Source organism: Barbatula barbatula, assembly GCF_947034865.1.
Source record: "Barbatula barbatula genome assembly, chromosome: 12".
Taxonomy (NCBI): Eukaryota; Metazoa; Chordata; class Actinopteri; order Cypriniformes; family Nemacheilidae; genus Barbatula; species Barbatula barbatula.
Genome location: NC_136775.1, coordinates 8,567,210 through 8,583,644, shown reverse-complemented (window position 1 = coordinate 8,583,644; position 16,435 = coordinate 8,567,210). Strand labels below are relative to the sequence as shown.

The 16,435-nt window shown below is 35.6% G+C and overlaps 1 protein-coding gene across 5 annotated transcripts; it reads right to left on the bottom strand.

The window, feature by feature from the left end:
* Positions 1-325: 325 nt before the first annotated feature.
* ptpn6 (protein tyrosine phosphatase non-receptor type 6) lies at positions 326-15,592 on the bottom strand (the record flags this gene model as incomplete). 5 transcript variants are annotated; one of them, XM_079469548.1, is made up of 16 exons in its annotated part: positions 326-666; positions 1,254-1,327; positions 1,527-1,678; positions 1,856-1,923; positions 2,663-2,817; positions 3,587-3,721; positions 3,942-4,088; positions 4,181-4,260; positions 4,361-4,457; positions 4,869-5,000; positions 5,788-5,904; positions 7,221-7,401; positions 10,690-10,884; positions 12,389-12,511; positions 13,331-13,359; positions 15,416-15,592. In XM_079469548.1, the coding sequence occupies 15 exons, from the start codon at positions 13,336-13,338 to the stop codon at positions 570-572; spliced, it is 1,761 nt and encodes a 586-aa protein (XP_079325674.1). In that variant the 3' UTR covers positions 326-569. The 5 variants fall into 5 exon arrangements, with proteins under 5 accessions (XP_079325674.1, XP_079325671.1, XP_079325672.1 ...); XM_079469545.1 differs by lacking the exon at positions 15,416-15,592 and adding an exon at positions 14,011-14,128; XM_079469546.1 differs by lacking the exon at positions 15,416-15,592 and adding an exon at positions 13,616-13,729.
* Positions 15,593-16,435: the final 843 nt, after the last annotated feature.

The window sequence follows — 16,435 nt, the reverse complement described above, 5'->3', positions numbered from 1 at the left end:
CATTTTCTCTGACATGCTGTTGTTTATGTGGCACTCTGTAAAGTTCATTTATTTCCTCTAATGTTTTTTCCTGCTGGGCCTCAGTGTTAAATGGGGTCAGCGCAGTGTGGGGTTCAGTGATCAAGCGCCATGTTTGACCCATATGTGTGCTGCTCTCTGATGTATAGAATATGAATGAGGCACCTGCTTCTCAGCTGGCATCAATCCAAGGGCTGTCTTTATCATCTCTCCGGGACATCAACCTTTCCTGTTGGAATAATATCTTCCCGGAAATAGGCTACATGTCTATCTTTTTACAGTAGATAAATGCAACAGGCAGCAGGGATAACTTTGAGATTTTATTAAAACCAAGAACAACATGTTACAGAAAACACATGATCGATCAGATACAACTTTTTCTTTGTTAATTTTTTTTATTTTGTAAAACTATTTTTAAAGACAAACAACAGTGTTGCAGAACTGCTAACCTGCGAACCCCTGGCTCAGTTTGCTTTTAAACAGAATGTCTGCAGAACAGCTGAATATTTATTTTGAAGAAAGCTGTACAACCAAAAAGCAACGTTCAGATCTTATCGTTTTTTCACAGAGCCACTCTTCTTATCCTCTGATTTATGACTTTTGACATCTTTCTTTCCCTTGGCTCCCTCATAAGAATCTTCATTTTTTCTGAAAAGAAAATTGCTGAGAGTCACAAACTTATATTAATCATCAAAAACTTCACTTCAAAAGAATTTCATTTCCAACTTAAAAACTGCCCTCCATATGAATCATTATCCTTAAAATCTTCATTAAAACGCTTTTAAAATATAAAAATTCATGCCATTCTACTTTGTTAGTTGTTAGTTTTTATTAATACGCCACTACATATGCATTTATCTTTTTTTATGTTTTATCAGTACACAGATGACAGAGAAGAGAGAGAGACTTGACAAACATGGTATACTAATAAGCCAATGATTAGTTAGATTCACTGTGATTAGATTAAGGTAAAGCAGGGACTATAGCAGATCTGAGATAAGAAGGCCCACTCGATCCCATTCTTTCTCTTCTGAATGGGATGTTGCACAACTATTCTAGGCTTCCAAGTTGCAAGTGTAAGCAGAATGACCCGTGTGACTGAGAGAACTTTGAACCACTGACTTAACTGGTCTTTAGTTAGTGGAAGATAAGGGACTGTGTGAAATGTTTGTGGAGTACAAATGGAGTATTTAGGGATACATGATAGTAGGCAAATGGATCAGATGCACACTCACTTTGCAGAGGCTTTGCGACTAGCTTTTTGGTGTTTGGGTTGAATTGAGAGGTTTCCGTATTCAGTTTCTGTTTCCTGTAACAGAAAGTGAAAAATAAGATTGAGAGACACCAAGTACAACAGAAAAGAGACGTACAGGGAGTGGGAGTTGTTTATCTCCTATTTTGGTGTTGATTAGACAAATATTCATTATTATCTATTTTACATATTGTCCATTATATTAATTGTCATGCACACAAAAATACCCCATCACAAATTAATATTTATGACGTACCATGCCGGCTTTACGTATGACCTTGGCCGAGTCTATATACTGAAGCACGGCCATATAAATGAACTTGTACTGAGCCTCAGTTTGCACCATGCCAGAACGCTGCTCCCTAACCATCTGAATACACTTCTGGATGTCAATGTCACAGTCCTGACCTGTCAAAGACAACATCATTAGAATACCATTGCATTTCAGTAATTGGCAGGACTCTAATCAAAAACCCTGAGATGCCCATGTCATGAATACAAAAATAAACACCTTTTTACTCCTGCTGACTTTAAACACTTCACAGAAGTGATACGTTTTTAAAAATAGAGAGACTGTAAACTCACCTTTAGCATCAATTACATCTATAAGCATATCGATCACCACAATGGTTCCTGTTCGTCCGATACCAGCACTGACAAAACACATCAAGAAGCCACATATGAAATTGATAGTTCTGGCTTGAATCAAACTTCAAATGACACCTTTGACTAAATGTTTCTTCAACCTAAACAGTAGAGTGTAACGCCAATATCATGAGTTTGATTCCCAAAGCGTAAGTTAATAAAACGTGGCTTTGGCTAAAACATCTGTAATCATTAATAAAAATAATCATTATTGAGCCATATACATTATCTGTACATTACATTTGAGTATTTTGTATTTTTATGTGGGACAGGCAATGCAACATTTGAACTACTGCATTATTCTTCAAGAAGAAAGTCACATTCACTTAGGATGCATTGAAGGCAAGTAAAACATTGGGGGAATTTGGATTCAAGCCTGAAGCATCTCTTTAAGGCTATCTCATCCAGTTGCGGAGGTCACAAGTCAGTATGAGTGTCCTACAGCACATGTTGACGCTCAAATGTAAACAAACTATTAATTAAAGGTTTAGTTTTCGAATTAAGGGATCATGAAGAGTTCAAGTATTTACTGCATGCTGAGTGGTGTGACTGCTGCATGAATCTCACTACTCGGGGGGATGCATTACATTACATCCCAGAGAGTGAAGGAACAAAAAGACCAGAGAACTGTGACCATGGCCGCTCTGTTGTATATGACTCAACCATAAGTAAAATTGAAAAAATACTAATGTTGTTTCTAGAGCAATAATAAGCTACAAAAAGTTCTTGTTGTGTTTATGGCAGTACCTGCAGTGAATTATCATTGGTCCATATGAGGAAAATTCATGTTGTTTGATGTTGACCTGCTCCAGAAAGCTAAGAACCCCACCAGGTTCCTGGGGCACGCCATGATCTGGCCAACTTAAATATTGGTAGTGCCAAATGGTCCTAGCTGGCTCTTTCTGGAATAAGAAAATTACAGAGATGTAGTCTAAATGAATGAATAGAATTCATACATATGATATAAATATTATAGTAGGCACTGAATATTTATCTAATACCTCATTTGTTATTAGATTTGCAAAACTAACCCAAAATCGAACTACAATTTAATGCCAAACTGAGTTAATAAACAAAATTTTTATTTTCAAACAAATCTTTATAAAGACATAATTACATTTTCTATAAATGTTTTTGTTACAAAAACAATGAAAATCGAAATGCAAGATTCCAATGATCAGTAGTTCAAATGTTTCATGCCTGTCCAACATTAAAATGACAAAAAAATGTAATGTACAGATAATGTATATGGCTCAATAATGATTATTTCAACCGGGCTGAAAATGCAAATACAACATTTTATCCCTGCTGCATTTCATTATCCACCAGAAGACACAAGCGTGTTCTTGTAGCTCAACTGATAAAGCATCGCATTAACTAAGAGCATTTGATCTATACATGCCGCAGATCAAACCCACCCGTCTCGCAGTATCTCGCGGTACAGATAAATTCTTCTGTGTACTAATGTAAAGGTCTGCACAGTGGTACATTCACACGTACGTATATATATTTGGCAGATGTTTTATCCAAAGACACTTTATAGACTTTATTTTGTTTTATTAGCGTATGCTTTGGTAATCAAACCCAAGATCTTGGCATTGCTTTGGCATAGCGTTACACTCTACTGTTTAAGTTGCAGAAAAACATAATATTAAAAAAGACTTTTCTCACCCGATGAGGAGCTGAGAGTTCGATCACTCGGACCTTGTAATCAGCAGCATCCTTCTCAGATAGTAACGTCACCAAGTATCTGCCCGCTTCCTTGGTCTCTCCTTGAGTCGTAGGCCAGTACGGCACACATTTATTCTGTAGAGAGCACATGTGCAGGAACAGGGTGGTTGTTAATTACAGAATATAAAATATTGCATTTGAAGTTACACTTTTGTTATAAATCGTTTTATTTTAAAGCCTTGATATTAATAATACTTATTATTACATGAATAATATTAGTCTCGATAATAAACAGTTATCATTTATTTGAACACATTTCAACTTGATTATAAATACTGTATTTTACTGTACTAACCCTTCCTTTTTCAACCTCCCTTGTTGTCATGACGATTACTCGTGACTTTTCTTGCCATGCCATTTGCCAGAAATCGTTTACAGTGGTCATGAGGCAGCCTTGACACGCAATGTAAACTTTCTGGTGATCAATATCCATTAATTTGTTCTGTGAACAAACAGAAACAGAAAAAAGTTTGGAAGAGAGAAGTTTAACAGATTTTGTTTTTATCTATGCGTCATGACTTATTGTGTACATACTGTTACATAGTTGGCATTAATGTAATCAGAGCCGACAACATTCGGATCTGCATTCTCCATGATAACCCGGGTCTCATCAACTGAGAAAAGAGAAGAATTAATGAATGTGTTGCTAAATGAAAGAAGTTATATGTGTAACTAATAACTGTACGGGAAAAGAAATATCCAGTTTATGCTCACAGGGAAGGATGTTCTTGTATCTGTTTTTGCTTTTGTTTTCTGGTCTCATCCCTTCATCTCTGCTCTTTGTTACCTTAGTTTCAAGCTTCTGTAGCGTCTACAGACAAAAAATTGATTTATAGACCGAAAATAGTAAATACAGGCAAGGAAATGATGAGCGACAGAGAGATCCTTCTACATGACCACATCCTGACTGTTGAGAGTGATTCTGAACAACCGTTCGGCAGCTGTGGTCTAACCTTACTCCGACCAAACAGCATCTTAGTAATAAGAATACACTAATTTTAGCAACAATGTCTTGAGCCATACTATGTCAGGTGTTGTAATCACAAACATGGTTTGAATGAAGACATTTTTTAACCACACTGAGGTCTTGCTATCATAGATGCTGCGTTGCAAAAGGAGATTTCAATATGAACATTTTTATCAAATGGACCCAAATCCAACATAACTGAGAATATTCTGAGCTACATCTGAGCAATGTCATTTTTCACTAGGATTGACTCACATCAAACTCTTCCCAGAATCCGCCTTTTATCTTTTTATCAGCCCCATCCGCTTTTTCTTTCTCTGAAGTCAAGTCCAGCTGCTTTACTCTGCTCTCAATGTCAGCCGCATTTAATCTTGTGGAGTAATACGGCTGGGGAAAAGAGAGAGGTGGGCAGATATTAAAAAAGACAAACGGAGAAATAGCAAGAGGCCCAACAAGTTGTGAAGATAGAAAGTCAGACATTAGAGAGGAGGTGAGATGCAGACAGAGAGGGCAAAGATTAATCACAACATTTAAGGTGCTTCCCACAGTTCTTGAGCCATTTTGTCACACCGTAGAGTAAATGACTTCATGTCAACACAGATATTTTCCAGTTCAATACTTTTATCTAACTAAAATATTAGGCACTTTGAATGTCAAAGATCAATATTATCATCAATGGGATTTTATCTAACAAAATGGTAAACCAAAGTAACTTCAACAGTCAAAGAAAAAATAACAGACCATTAAAAAATTCAGACCATTTCAGTTTTTCTAAATGTTCTATTTATAGGTATGCGTTTAGGTAAAATTATCATTTTTGTTTCATTTTGTGAACTATCAACACTAAAAAATATTGTTTCTATTAGCAGAAAAGTAAAAATACCTTTTTTTAAAGTGATAACCTTGATTTTTATCACAGTTTTCATGTGTCTTGTTATGCTTTCAGCCTTACACATTGATGGTCTCTTAATTTTTTCCATGGCTGTATACGTTATAAATACGGTAACTATGCATTGCTAAAACGCAATGCTCTAATGCCTGAATTTAACTGTTTTCTTTTTTACATAACAAATTATATAAAAAATGTACAGTGATCCTTGATCATTCCCCATCAAAACCATGGAACCCATTAGGATTAAATAAGAAAAGCAATGAATTTATTATAATTTTTTACCTGTTTAAGGTAAACCATGGTGCCAGATAACTCCTCAATGCCAGAACGTTTAAAATGCTCGACAAGGTCTGTCAGAGAGTCAAAAATATCTTTACCACCAACTGTGTAGCGGTCATTCTGAAACGAAATAAACAAACATAAGAATTTTAGGTTTTCAAATTTACCAGTCACAATCGCATTTAATTCACTATATGAACAATGTTAGGTTTAGCGCCACTGGCACATTTAAAATGACTGAATATGGTTGCATCAAAACACATGGCATTTGCGAACACATTATGCTAAACTTTTACCCAGGAACAACTTTGCTGTTTCTGAAATTACTTTTTACCAAAATGTCCAAAAGTAATTTTATTAGGTGTAAGTTTACACAGGTGTCATATGCAGAGTAACTACAGCTGCAGCTAGTCACATGAACTATAGACAAACAAATGTTTGACATTATAATAATACGATGTTCCTTTCTACACAATACATTCACTAATCGCATTTTAACAGTCAATTCGTATTTGTTCTTTAAAACTTTGTACTACATCACCGAAATTTACAGAAGCTGCACTCTGGTGGGGGGTTTTAAAACCTCCTGGATAAAACAGGATTAACTTACGCCGGTTTCATAAATCTTAAGACTGCATTGTTCAGTTTTGAGCTGAGCTGATTAAAACCTTCTTCACAGAACAGTGTTTGTTCAGGTAATCTGTTGTGTTAATCACGCAGTAATGCAATGCAGTGCAGAGCACTTTGACCCTCTGCTGACATGCATACGTAGATACTGTACATACAAGTGGAATAAATAAAACAATAGACCAAGTGACAAGTGACCTCATTTTCAAAGGTTCTGAGCTCTGAGTGGGACATGACCACCCCCACTATAGCATTCACACACACTCATGACTCAAGTCCAGTCTAGATTCTTTGGGGTAAGTCCTGATCGTATGCGGCGATTTTAGATGCATTTAAATGTTGTGCTGTGGATATTTGTAAATATATATTAGTTGCTGCTATATTGTGGTTATGTTTCGATAATAGAAGTAAATCCTTATTTTTGATGTTTGCCTTAAACAAAATCTGCTTAAGATTTCAAGACAAATAAGTGTTCCTGAAGCTCTGCTTGTACAATGTGGTGCTATAGCCATGGTTCACTTTTTTCGTTAAACGCATGTACTTATCTATTTAGATTATATATATTTATAACATCACTCCAGATGTTTATGTGACCTAAAGAAGCATTTTTTACTCAATGTTTTAGCGGTCTAATGCTTTTTTGTGTCATTAATGCTATAAAATGTACTTGAAGTGTATTCGAACAAGTTTCAGTATAATGTTTTACATTCAACACAGCGGTTTTTGCATATTTGGATCTTAAGGCCACAGAACTTGATTCAATACAATTACACATGTGAGACCAAACACACACACACACAACCACTTACATTGCACATGATCTTGATATGCGAGACCCTTCTGCCGGTACTGGTCAGATCATCGGTCAGTGCAGACAGCACAAAGTCTCCTGGTTTGGAGAGCGACTCCCTCACCAGGAACGTTCCAGGCTCATTGCGTTCGCGGAGCAGTTTCTCAGCGTTTGGACCTGACAGGTGACCGTGGTACCATCTAAACACACACAGGAGTAAAAGAGAAAGGCCTTTGGTTATTGTGACAGCTATCATTACACATTAGGATCAGAAGACACATGTGACACACACAGACCAGAGCCGTTTTGAGGATGACAGTTACAGTTAAAAAGAAATACATTCAGTTGCGTCACATGCTTCACAACCACAGCAGCCAAAAACACAAACATGAATATTATAGCACCTTTCCGTGTGTGTATTTGCAGTGCACAGATGTCCCAATTTAATATAGCTCAATTGAATTTTTAGCAGTGAGGTACCTCTAAAATTCGAGTTAGCAATTGGGTTCAGTTCTCAATTTCTGCATTTCAGCTTCCTGTACTGTGGTCGGAAAATTTTCTGATGACAAGATTTCTTGACTCGAGACTATGGTTTATTTTTAGTTTGTCCTTCCTTCTTCTCTTGTGAAAAAAAATGCTTGCTACATCACCTCTCTGGGGTTCTTCCATGATTGTTCAATAAGAGTTAGATTTTATTGATGTTTATACAACAATGTTTAAAATATTAAATATTAAAATGAGTAGTTTGAGTAATGAACATGAAATTGCAGTATATTCTTACATAAAATTAATAATATAAAACTGATTTCATTTTATAATGGTCAATATAATAGACTACTGTTGAATGTAAATTTTAAGGACCTGTACAACTTTTCAGTTTAAATCTAGACATGCAATTAAATGTTTATGCATCATTGAAGTGATAGTTCACCCAAAAATGAAAATTCTGTCTGAACTTTATGACTTTCTTTCTTCTGCAGAACCCGAAAGAAGACATTTTAAAGAACGTTGGTACCCGGACAGCACTGGCCCCCATTCACTTTTATTGTATAGAAGTGAATGTAAGTCTTTGTGAGTCGCTTTTGAAAAAAGCATCTGCTAAATGGCCCACAAAACCAATGCAAGTGAATGGGGGCCAGCTTGCAGCACTCTTCTAAATATCTTCCTTTGGGTTCCACGGAAGAAAGAAAGTCATAAAGGTTTGAAATGACAAGAGGGAGTAAATGATGACTGAATCTTTATTTCTGGGTGAACTATCACTTCAATCTATATGTATTTTATATTTCTATATTAACACCACATGTTTAGACCACTGTGGTAACTATTGTAACTATTTTTGGGATAGAAGCCTCTAAAAATGTTTCCACTATATGCGCAACAGTGTCGTCTGTTCTTGATGCGTTGTGTGTCTCCCATGAGTGTCTGATACCGACATTTTAATGTCATTACAGAACTGGCCTTTGTCCCATATAGCTGTTTATTTATGCCCTGTAAAAGAACAGTAATTTTACGTTCTTACGTTTAAAGTTTTTCACATATTGAACAATTTTAAATTACAGGAATAAACTGCACATTTAGTTGGTGTAAAATAACGTGTTATTTTAACATACACTTTTAAGCAAAAACAGATTTAAGGTTTGTTTACACTTTTTTCTGTTGCCCCAGCTGATGGGATATTACAGTTTTTACAGGATTTTTTCTTACAGTGTGGTTTATCATTGATCTGAAAGTCCCTTATCTATCATTTGACAGAATGAGAAAGCTGTTTTCTATTACGGTTTGTTTGGGAACTGAAGTCTATCAAGATAAACAATGACATTTTGCAGCACGGAGAAGTCACAAGACTTCTGTCACACTTTTTTTTGTGTAGGAATTTCTTGCCTTTGAATATCTCTAACCTAAGAAATCCATAAGATCTGTTTGAATTACAGATTTTTTGGAGCTGTTCACATGAAAACATGAGAACTTGACATTTTCAGCGGCTTTTGGGTACAGTGATAGGCCTGCTCTTTTTATATTCGGCTACGACATTTCAACTCCCGTATCACATAGGCTATATTAGCACTTGCACGCATCCAGGAAAGTCATACACTGGGATTGCCTATGACAGACAGTAAATGTGTGCAGATTCTCTGTCCATTAAAAAAAGGACATCCATCAGAAGAATGAGTATGACCAAAAAAAGGAAAAACAGTGTCAGAGGGGTGGAGAGACATGAAGGAAGGTCTAAATGGTTCTGGTCACTGTTTGCAAATGTGTCAAAACTAAAGTTTCCAACCGCAGACGAGAAGAGGAAGTCAGACATGGCAGAGGGAGGGGTGGAGTGAGTTTGCGATTCAAGGTGCTGCAACATGAAATAAAGCTAAAAGTGTACAAAATCATAAAGCTCATTAGCGGTTTGCATTTTTGCATGCTTTTACTGGCATATATGTTGAACTGACCTGTTCTAAAATTGCAATGCATGTAAATGCACCACTGTATAAAGTTGCAGTCAAAGCATTTATCATTCATTCATACGGCCGATAGAGTAGGTTATTGGACATCAGCATCTTCTGTATTTGTAAAGCATTTTTCAGCACACAAGCTGTAAGTTTGTGGAAACGACTATCATGGAAAATCTCACACCCGATAATGTATTGAATATTAATAGAATATGTCCTTGTAGTTTTAATGTAGAATTGTCCATTCTAGAAATATTTATAAATGTAGTTACTTTCTATTTTCTACTTTTTGTATTTGATCTTCTTTAAGAACTTAACCACAAACACGTAAACCAAAAATGTACATTTCGTTGTCCGATGCATAGAACCAACTGTACTGTGTAAGTGTGGAGAAGAGTATTGTATTCAAACTATACGTGTCTTTTCTAATGCTTCAAGCTCATAACATTTATAAACGGCATTCATGCACCCAAACATGCACTATAAATATTTTGTGAACTCATGCAAAACACAATTGATCCTGATGTTAAATTGCTAAACCAGGTTTAAGCTTGTGTGCCTATACATATAATAGGAAAAAGGTTTATTTGTGATATGTATCTTTACTCTGAGAAACTGTAAGAATGTAAGGTCTCGGACAGCACAGATGCAACTTTCTCCTGGAAGACTGATACAGCAGATTAGTGGTGGTATATACTGATAAACTAACATGTGAAAAATAATCAGTGGTCGGTTGAAATCACGACTACCAATGGCCATCACTTTACGTTAATTCTGGATATGTAAATTTGGTCAATCATAATGAAAAAAAAAGATAATTCTGCCATGAATTACTCACTCTCTAGTTGTTCCAACCCTGTATAAATGTCTTTGCTCTGCTGAATACAGAGAAAGATATTTGGACGAATGCTTGAGACCAAACAGTTCTTGTGACCCCATTGACTATCATAGTAAAACTGACAATGGTAGTCAACAGTCCACCAAAAATATGTTTGAGTGAACTGATATCAGAATGGGGCATGTCCATGGTGAAATGTGATGTCTTACCTCTCAGTAGTGGGATCAGAGCAGTTTAAAGGGTATTTGAGTTCAATCAGTGTCCCATCTTTGTCCTGTAGAACGCCATGGTCTGCAGTGTAGTATTCCACCAGTTCAGCCAAAGTAGCAAACTTCTCCCCACCATACAGGTCATAGTAATCGCCGGTGTTCTGAATCCTGATGTGCGTGATCATATCCCCTACTCTGAGAGAAAGATATGGAACGAGAGTGAGAGCACATCATGCTAAATAAAGGAAATGTATTATTCACTGAGTTTAGCTATTTATTGAATGTGTTTTGTGCGTTAAAGGATGATATGAATTGAACGTGACAATTACGATAAGTCAGGCTATTTTGTGGCAAAATTCAAAAGCACCGGAATGTTAACACCAATACAGGAATTGCAGAGGAAATGGAGTAACAGTAACATTGGAAAGCATGTAGAAACAATTACAGTGTAGTAATAATTACTTCACTGCAAGTGTTTTTAAGAGACATGCTACATGTTTTTAATATTTGTAAAACAAATTACATTTGTCACACAAAATCAGTTGGCTTGTCATAATGTTTAATGAACAAATTAAAAAATACAAATAGTTCTTATACGGCATCGCTGTGAAGAACAATTTGTAGCAATTTGTAACTTTTATCTGGGCATTTACTGTAAAGTACAGTTAATACAAATGCCATTGCATTAAATAGCCAAGTGGACACGGCAAACAAATGTTGCTGTCACTTTTCATAGACATTTTCACAATTACTTTAAATGGATCATTTGAATGTTGTTTATTTATAAAACACATTTATACAAAGTGAATTTTCAGTCTTTTCAGTAATACAATGTGCATTTTCTCTATTTTTGTCAGTTTTGTTGTATTTTGGTGAGTATTTAGAGAATAAATCATATTTAACAGTGCATGGAAATAAACACGCAAATAGATTAATATTATGACATTATTAGGAACGAAGTGACTGCTGTTTTGCTAAATACATGAAAATATTCGAACATTTGAATCTTTAAATCTTAAAACCAGTGATTTAAAAACCACAACACAATTTAAAGAGAAAGTTAAGTAGGCCTACATAAAGGCTATCTAATCTGATCTGGAACTCATTTCTGATTATATAATTGTGGTTATAAAAATATATATATGGGTTTTTTTACGTCTTTTTATATTATGTAGCCTACATGTGTAAAGCTACATGCAATAGTGTAAGCTGCGAAAAGCCTTGTACAAATAAACGTGAATTGAATAGAATATTTATCCCAGATAATCTCAAAATCAGTAGAACTAAACACGTTTAAACAACAGCTCTTGGACAAATTCAGTGAAATTCATTTCCAAATTTGACAAAACCGTTGTTTTCATATGGGAAAAGTGAAGAGCAAATAGTTTTTTTATTATCTCAAAGAATTTCATAAAAATGCTGCTTTTAGAAAATGAATGACCGTACATCGTATAACACAGCATAACTCTGTGTGACTTTCCATAATGACCGAAGGAGCCAGTTGCACTTACAACTAATTTCCCCCACTTTAACGGAAAAAAGAAAGCATGTTTTAACTGAAAATCAAATACATCTTGATCTAAGTAGTTTTGAAGGCAACTTTCCAGACACAACACGACTTAAAAAGGGCGGTCATTGGACCAGCCACATTTTTGGATATACATTAATTAGGGTATTATGTAATATCATAGCGCTTTACCTAACAGAAAGGGAGAAGTCGCCCACATTCTTCTTGCTTGGTCGGCAAAGGAAGCTGCCATGGACACCCCGGGACTTCAAAACGGTCTCTGCCCCTATACCTGAGAGCTCTCTGTGAAACCACCTGGTCAACATACCAAAATAACTCTATATAAAATACACATGTACAGTTCCACAAGGACACATATGTGGTACGAAAGAGTGTACAATGTAAAATTGGGGGGGGCAATATTTTGAAATCTGGTGTATATAAACACACAGGTATTGAAAAGGGTGTCAAAAGCACACTTTTTAAGCAAAGGGCTTAAATGATAAAGCATAGATATGCAAAATGTTTGGCATGAAACATGTTAATAATGAAATGTGAACTGTTCTAGTTGTGCAAGGACACCTTGAAAATGGGAATTTCATATGAACTCTAAAGATGACAGAAACTAGCTAAACATTAGTGGAACCTGTCTAAAATAGATGCTATTTAAAATGCAATTTAGTTTTTTAAATATATTTTTAAGCATCTACTTTTTGGGACCATTGCACATTTCAAACAAACATTACCAAAAGCATTTCTTCAGCTCTTTCAAAAGCAAATTGCAACTGTACTTTATTACTTTTTTATAAGCACATGCAAAAACCATACAGTCTACAAACACAAATATAGACCGTAAGGCCTGCTGTAGGTCTGTATCTAACCACCATGCGTATTTTGCAGAGATGCACGCACAAGCGCAGCCAGACGCATCAACATACAAACACACAGTGTGCATGTCACAGTGGTGGATATGAAAGTGTGAAACAGCAAATAGAACAAAAAAGCAATTGCTCAAATAACATTGCAAAACACACAACCGACAAGTGGAAAACATTAGAAAAGTAAAACTAGAAACGGGAAGATGAAGAGCCAAACAGAGAACAAGTGCAAAAAGTGTACAGCAGCTCAACTTACCGAACCATCTTCCTTTTTCAAATGTTCCTCTTCCAGTGAAAGAAATAAAAGAATTGAAATGTGATTATATTTATATTCAGATAGATACAGAACACTCAGAAACATTAATCCACACAGTACTGTACAATGTTTCACTCTCTGTTGGTTTCACAATGTGATCTTCACAGTCTGCACTCATCCTTCATGTCTTTTTAAACCCCTCCCCTTTCTTGTGTCTCTCTCTCCTAAAAACCTGTGCAGTGACATCCCTCCCAAAATGCTTCACGCATTTAGGTTCATACATACCCTCGCCCAGTGTGCTTCAACTTCTCTCTTGAAACATAAACAGTCTTTTCAGAAGAGCACGTCCTTCAGACAGCGTATATAAGCCTATACCCCCCCATACGTCCCTCCCTCTCTAACTCTCTCATGCTCTGTCACATTCTAACGTCTTCCTTCCTTCTTGCGGCTTTTTTATAAAATAGTGAAAGCAACAGAGACGTAGAGAGACAAATATAGAGAGAGGTGAGGTCAGATACATTTCATATTCTTTTCCTGTTTTTTAGTGGTTCATCTCACAACAGAAACAAAATAAAATATCACGACGCATGTTAAGACTGGATTCTAAGAAACTGCAAAGGATTAAAAGAGGAACCTGCAAGGTTTGCAAAATAACAATGACAGCAATGAAAAACAAGTACCCTCATTTACAGTCTCCAGGATTCACCAACACCAGTTGCTTGCAGATTGACTTCACAGGTTGTGTGACAGTGACTGACCATAAAATATACATACTGTAGTTTAAGTGTACACTGCACTTCCTTATTCACAGACCTTGCCCTCTCACACACCCAACAATTTTAATTTTAGGGAAAACAAACACATACCGACCCACCCACACATGCTGCTTTGCATATTATTGGAATATTAGAAAGGGTCATTGCGTTTACATAATTACATCATGACCACATAGTTGTTAAACCCATATTGTATCAGAAGGCGTACATGCCTCGGCATTGAAATAAACAAAACATAATCAAGTCATTGTAAATCTAAAAATCGTGGTTAATGAAATTAAAGAATAAAACCTGAAAGTTTTTAGGAATATAAATCTGAAAGTTTTAACCATACGTCTAACCAGAAAGGGTCCAACTGTTGTTCACCTTGCAAATGTTGTGTTACCAGACTGTACTTAATCCATATACAATTTGAATACATGCAAAGTCCAGGATCCACATAACAAAATGCTTATTATGAGATTATTTATGGTGAAATGGAAACAACATTTGCAAATGAACAAACATGCACTAGTCATCACCAAAAGAAGTTTACAATGGTTAGACTGACCAAAGCATTAAACATCTATAAGACACTTTAACATTTCAAATGGTAAGGGAAAATCATGTGCAGGCATCAGGTATAAAGTCAAGCCAAAATAATGACATATTGGCCAAACGTGGTGTCCAACTAAGAAAAATTTACATCTTCCTTTCAATTCAAATATATCATCAAAGATGTAAAACTTTGACATTCAAAGGTTGCATTTATGTTGCATAGTTATACTTGCAGTATAAACTGATGCTCAGCTTCATCAGATGAGATTTATTATTTTACAAAATAAAATAATAAATGACAACATTTTTAAATGACTAAAAGATTAGAGAGAGGCAACACACAAACGTGATAGTAAAGCATTTCTGTAAATTGTAAATATCAAACATGCTGACGTTTTAGAGCCAAGCTCAGATATAATTCTGTGATCAAAGAAGGACAGAATACTTTGCATGTATTCAATTTTTTTAAAATAAATAAATAGTACTTGGCAGGTCATCATTAAATACAGGTTTTACCTGTTGATGCCATCACCGTAGTATGGCACTTCATTATATTTTTGCAAGGCTACCAATGATTTACCTCACCAGTGATAATCAGATGTAAACAGAGAAAAGATAAACTGATAACAGGAAGATGTGTAGAATACTTTGCATGCAGCAGTGCTTTTGTGAATACACCATCACGTGACACCCACATAACATAAACAGTCCAGTACAGATCTACACGTACACTTTACAAACACAAATGTCAAGCTGGAAACATATGTCTTACCTGTATGACATGCCTCTCCACCACACAGGTTGCAACATGCAGTAATTCTGTCTATTTATGTGGAACGATAATAGAGAGTAAAACATGGAATACTGTCAACTAACAATGTCAGAACATGAAATAATGAGGAGTTGACCCAACAAACGTATCCATTCTTGATGGCATCTCCTGTTTCTTATCCGGTGAATGTTCAGAGAGAAGTTTAAGTTATCGGTCTCCACCCAACCATTTTCTTTAATTGTTATAATTTTCCTCATCCTGTCTGTTGACATGAACTCATTCTCTCTCTCTGCACCATCACACTGTTTTAGAGTTTTGCTTTAAGATTTTAACTGTAGGAATACCTCACTGGCAGCTTCAGTCGAGTCAAGACCACAGTGTACAATTTAGCTTCTGAAGAGCCACTAACCTAAAGAGATCCAATTCTATTTAAACACATACACATAACATTCTGATTTCCTGTATTTTCCAATTAATTCTCAAGAACTTTATTAGCTGGTTCAGTTGTGTTTGACGAGGCTTGAAAAATATTGAATTTAGTCTGTGTCCTTAAGCTTAGATGGCACCGCAGAAATATTCAGACAGGCTTCATACTAAGGAACCTTTTGAAATTGTATTTTAATATAAATAAACAGTTTAGCGGCAACAATATAGACTAACGCTCAAAACTTAACTTCTGGAACACCTAAACAAAAAATCTATAACTTTTGAGTAGTTTTAATTGAATGTTATTAATACACAAAAAATATGAATATAAATTAATTGAATACAAATGGAAGTAACATAAAATTAGTTGTTATATTATAACTAAACACAGACAGGGATCTGGATTCAGATGTGCCAGAGAACCAACTTTATAGCGGTCTAAATAAACAAACTCCATATGACAATTTGTTACCTTTTTATTGCAGGTCTGAATAACTGAAAGGAAAGACATAACAACAACAGGATAACAATGATCATTACAAAGTGATATATTCAAAACTCTGCATGTTTTTTAAACACAAAATTAATTCAGAA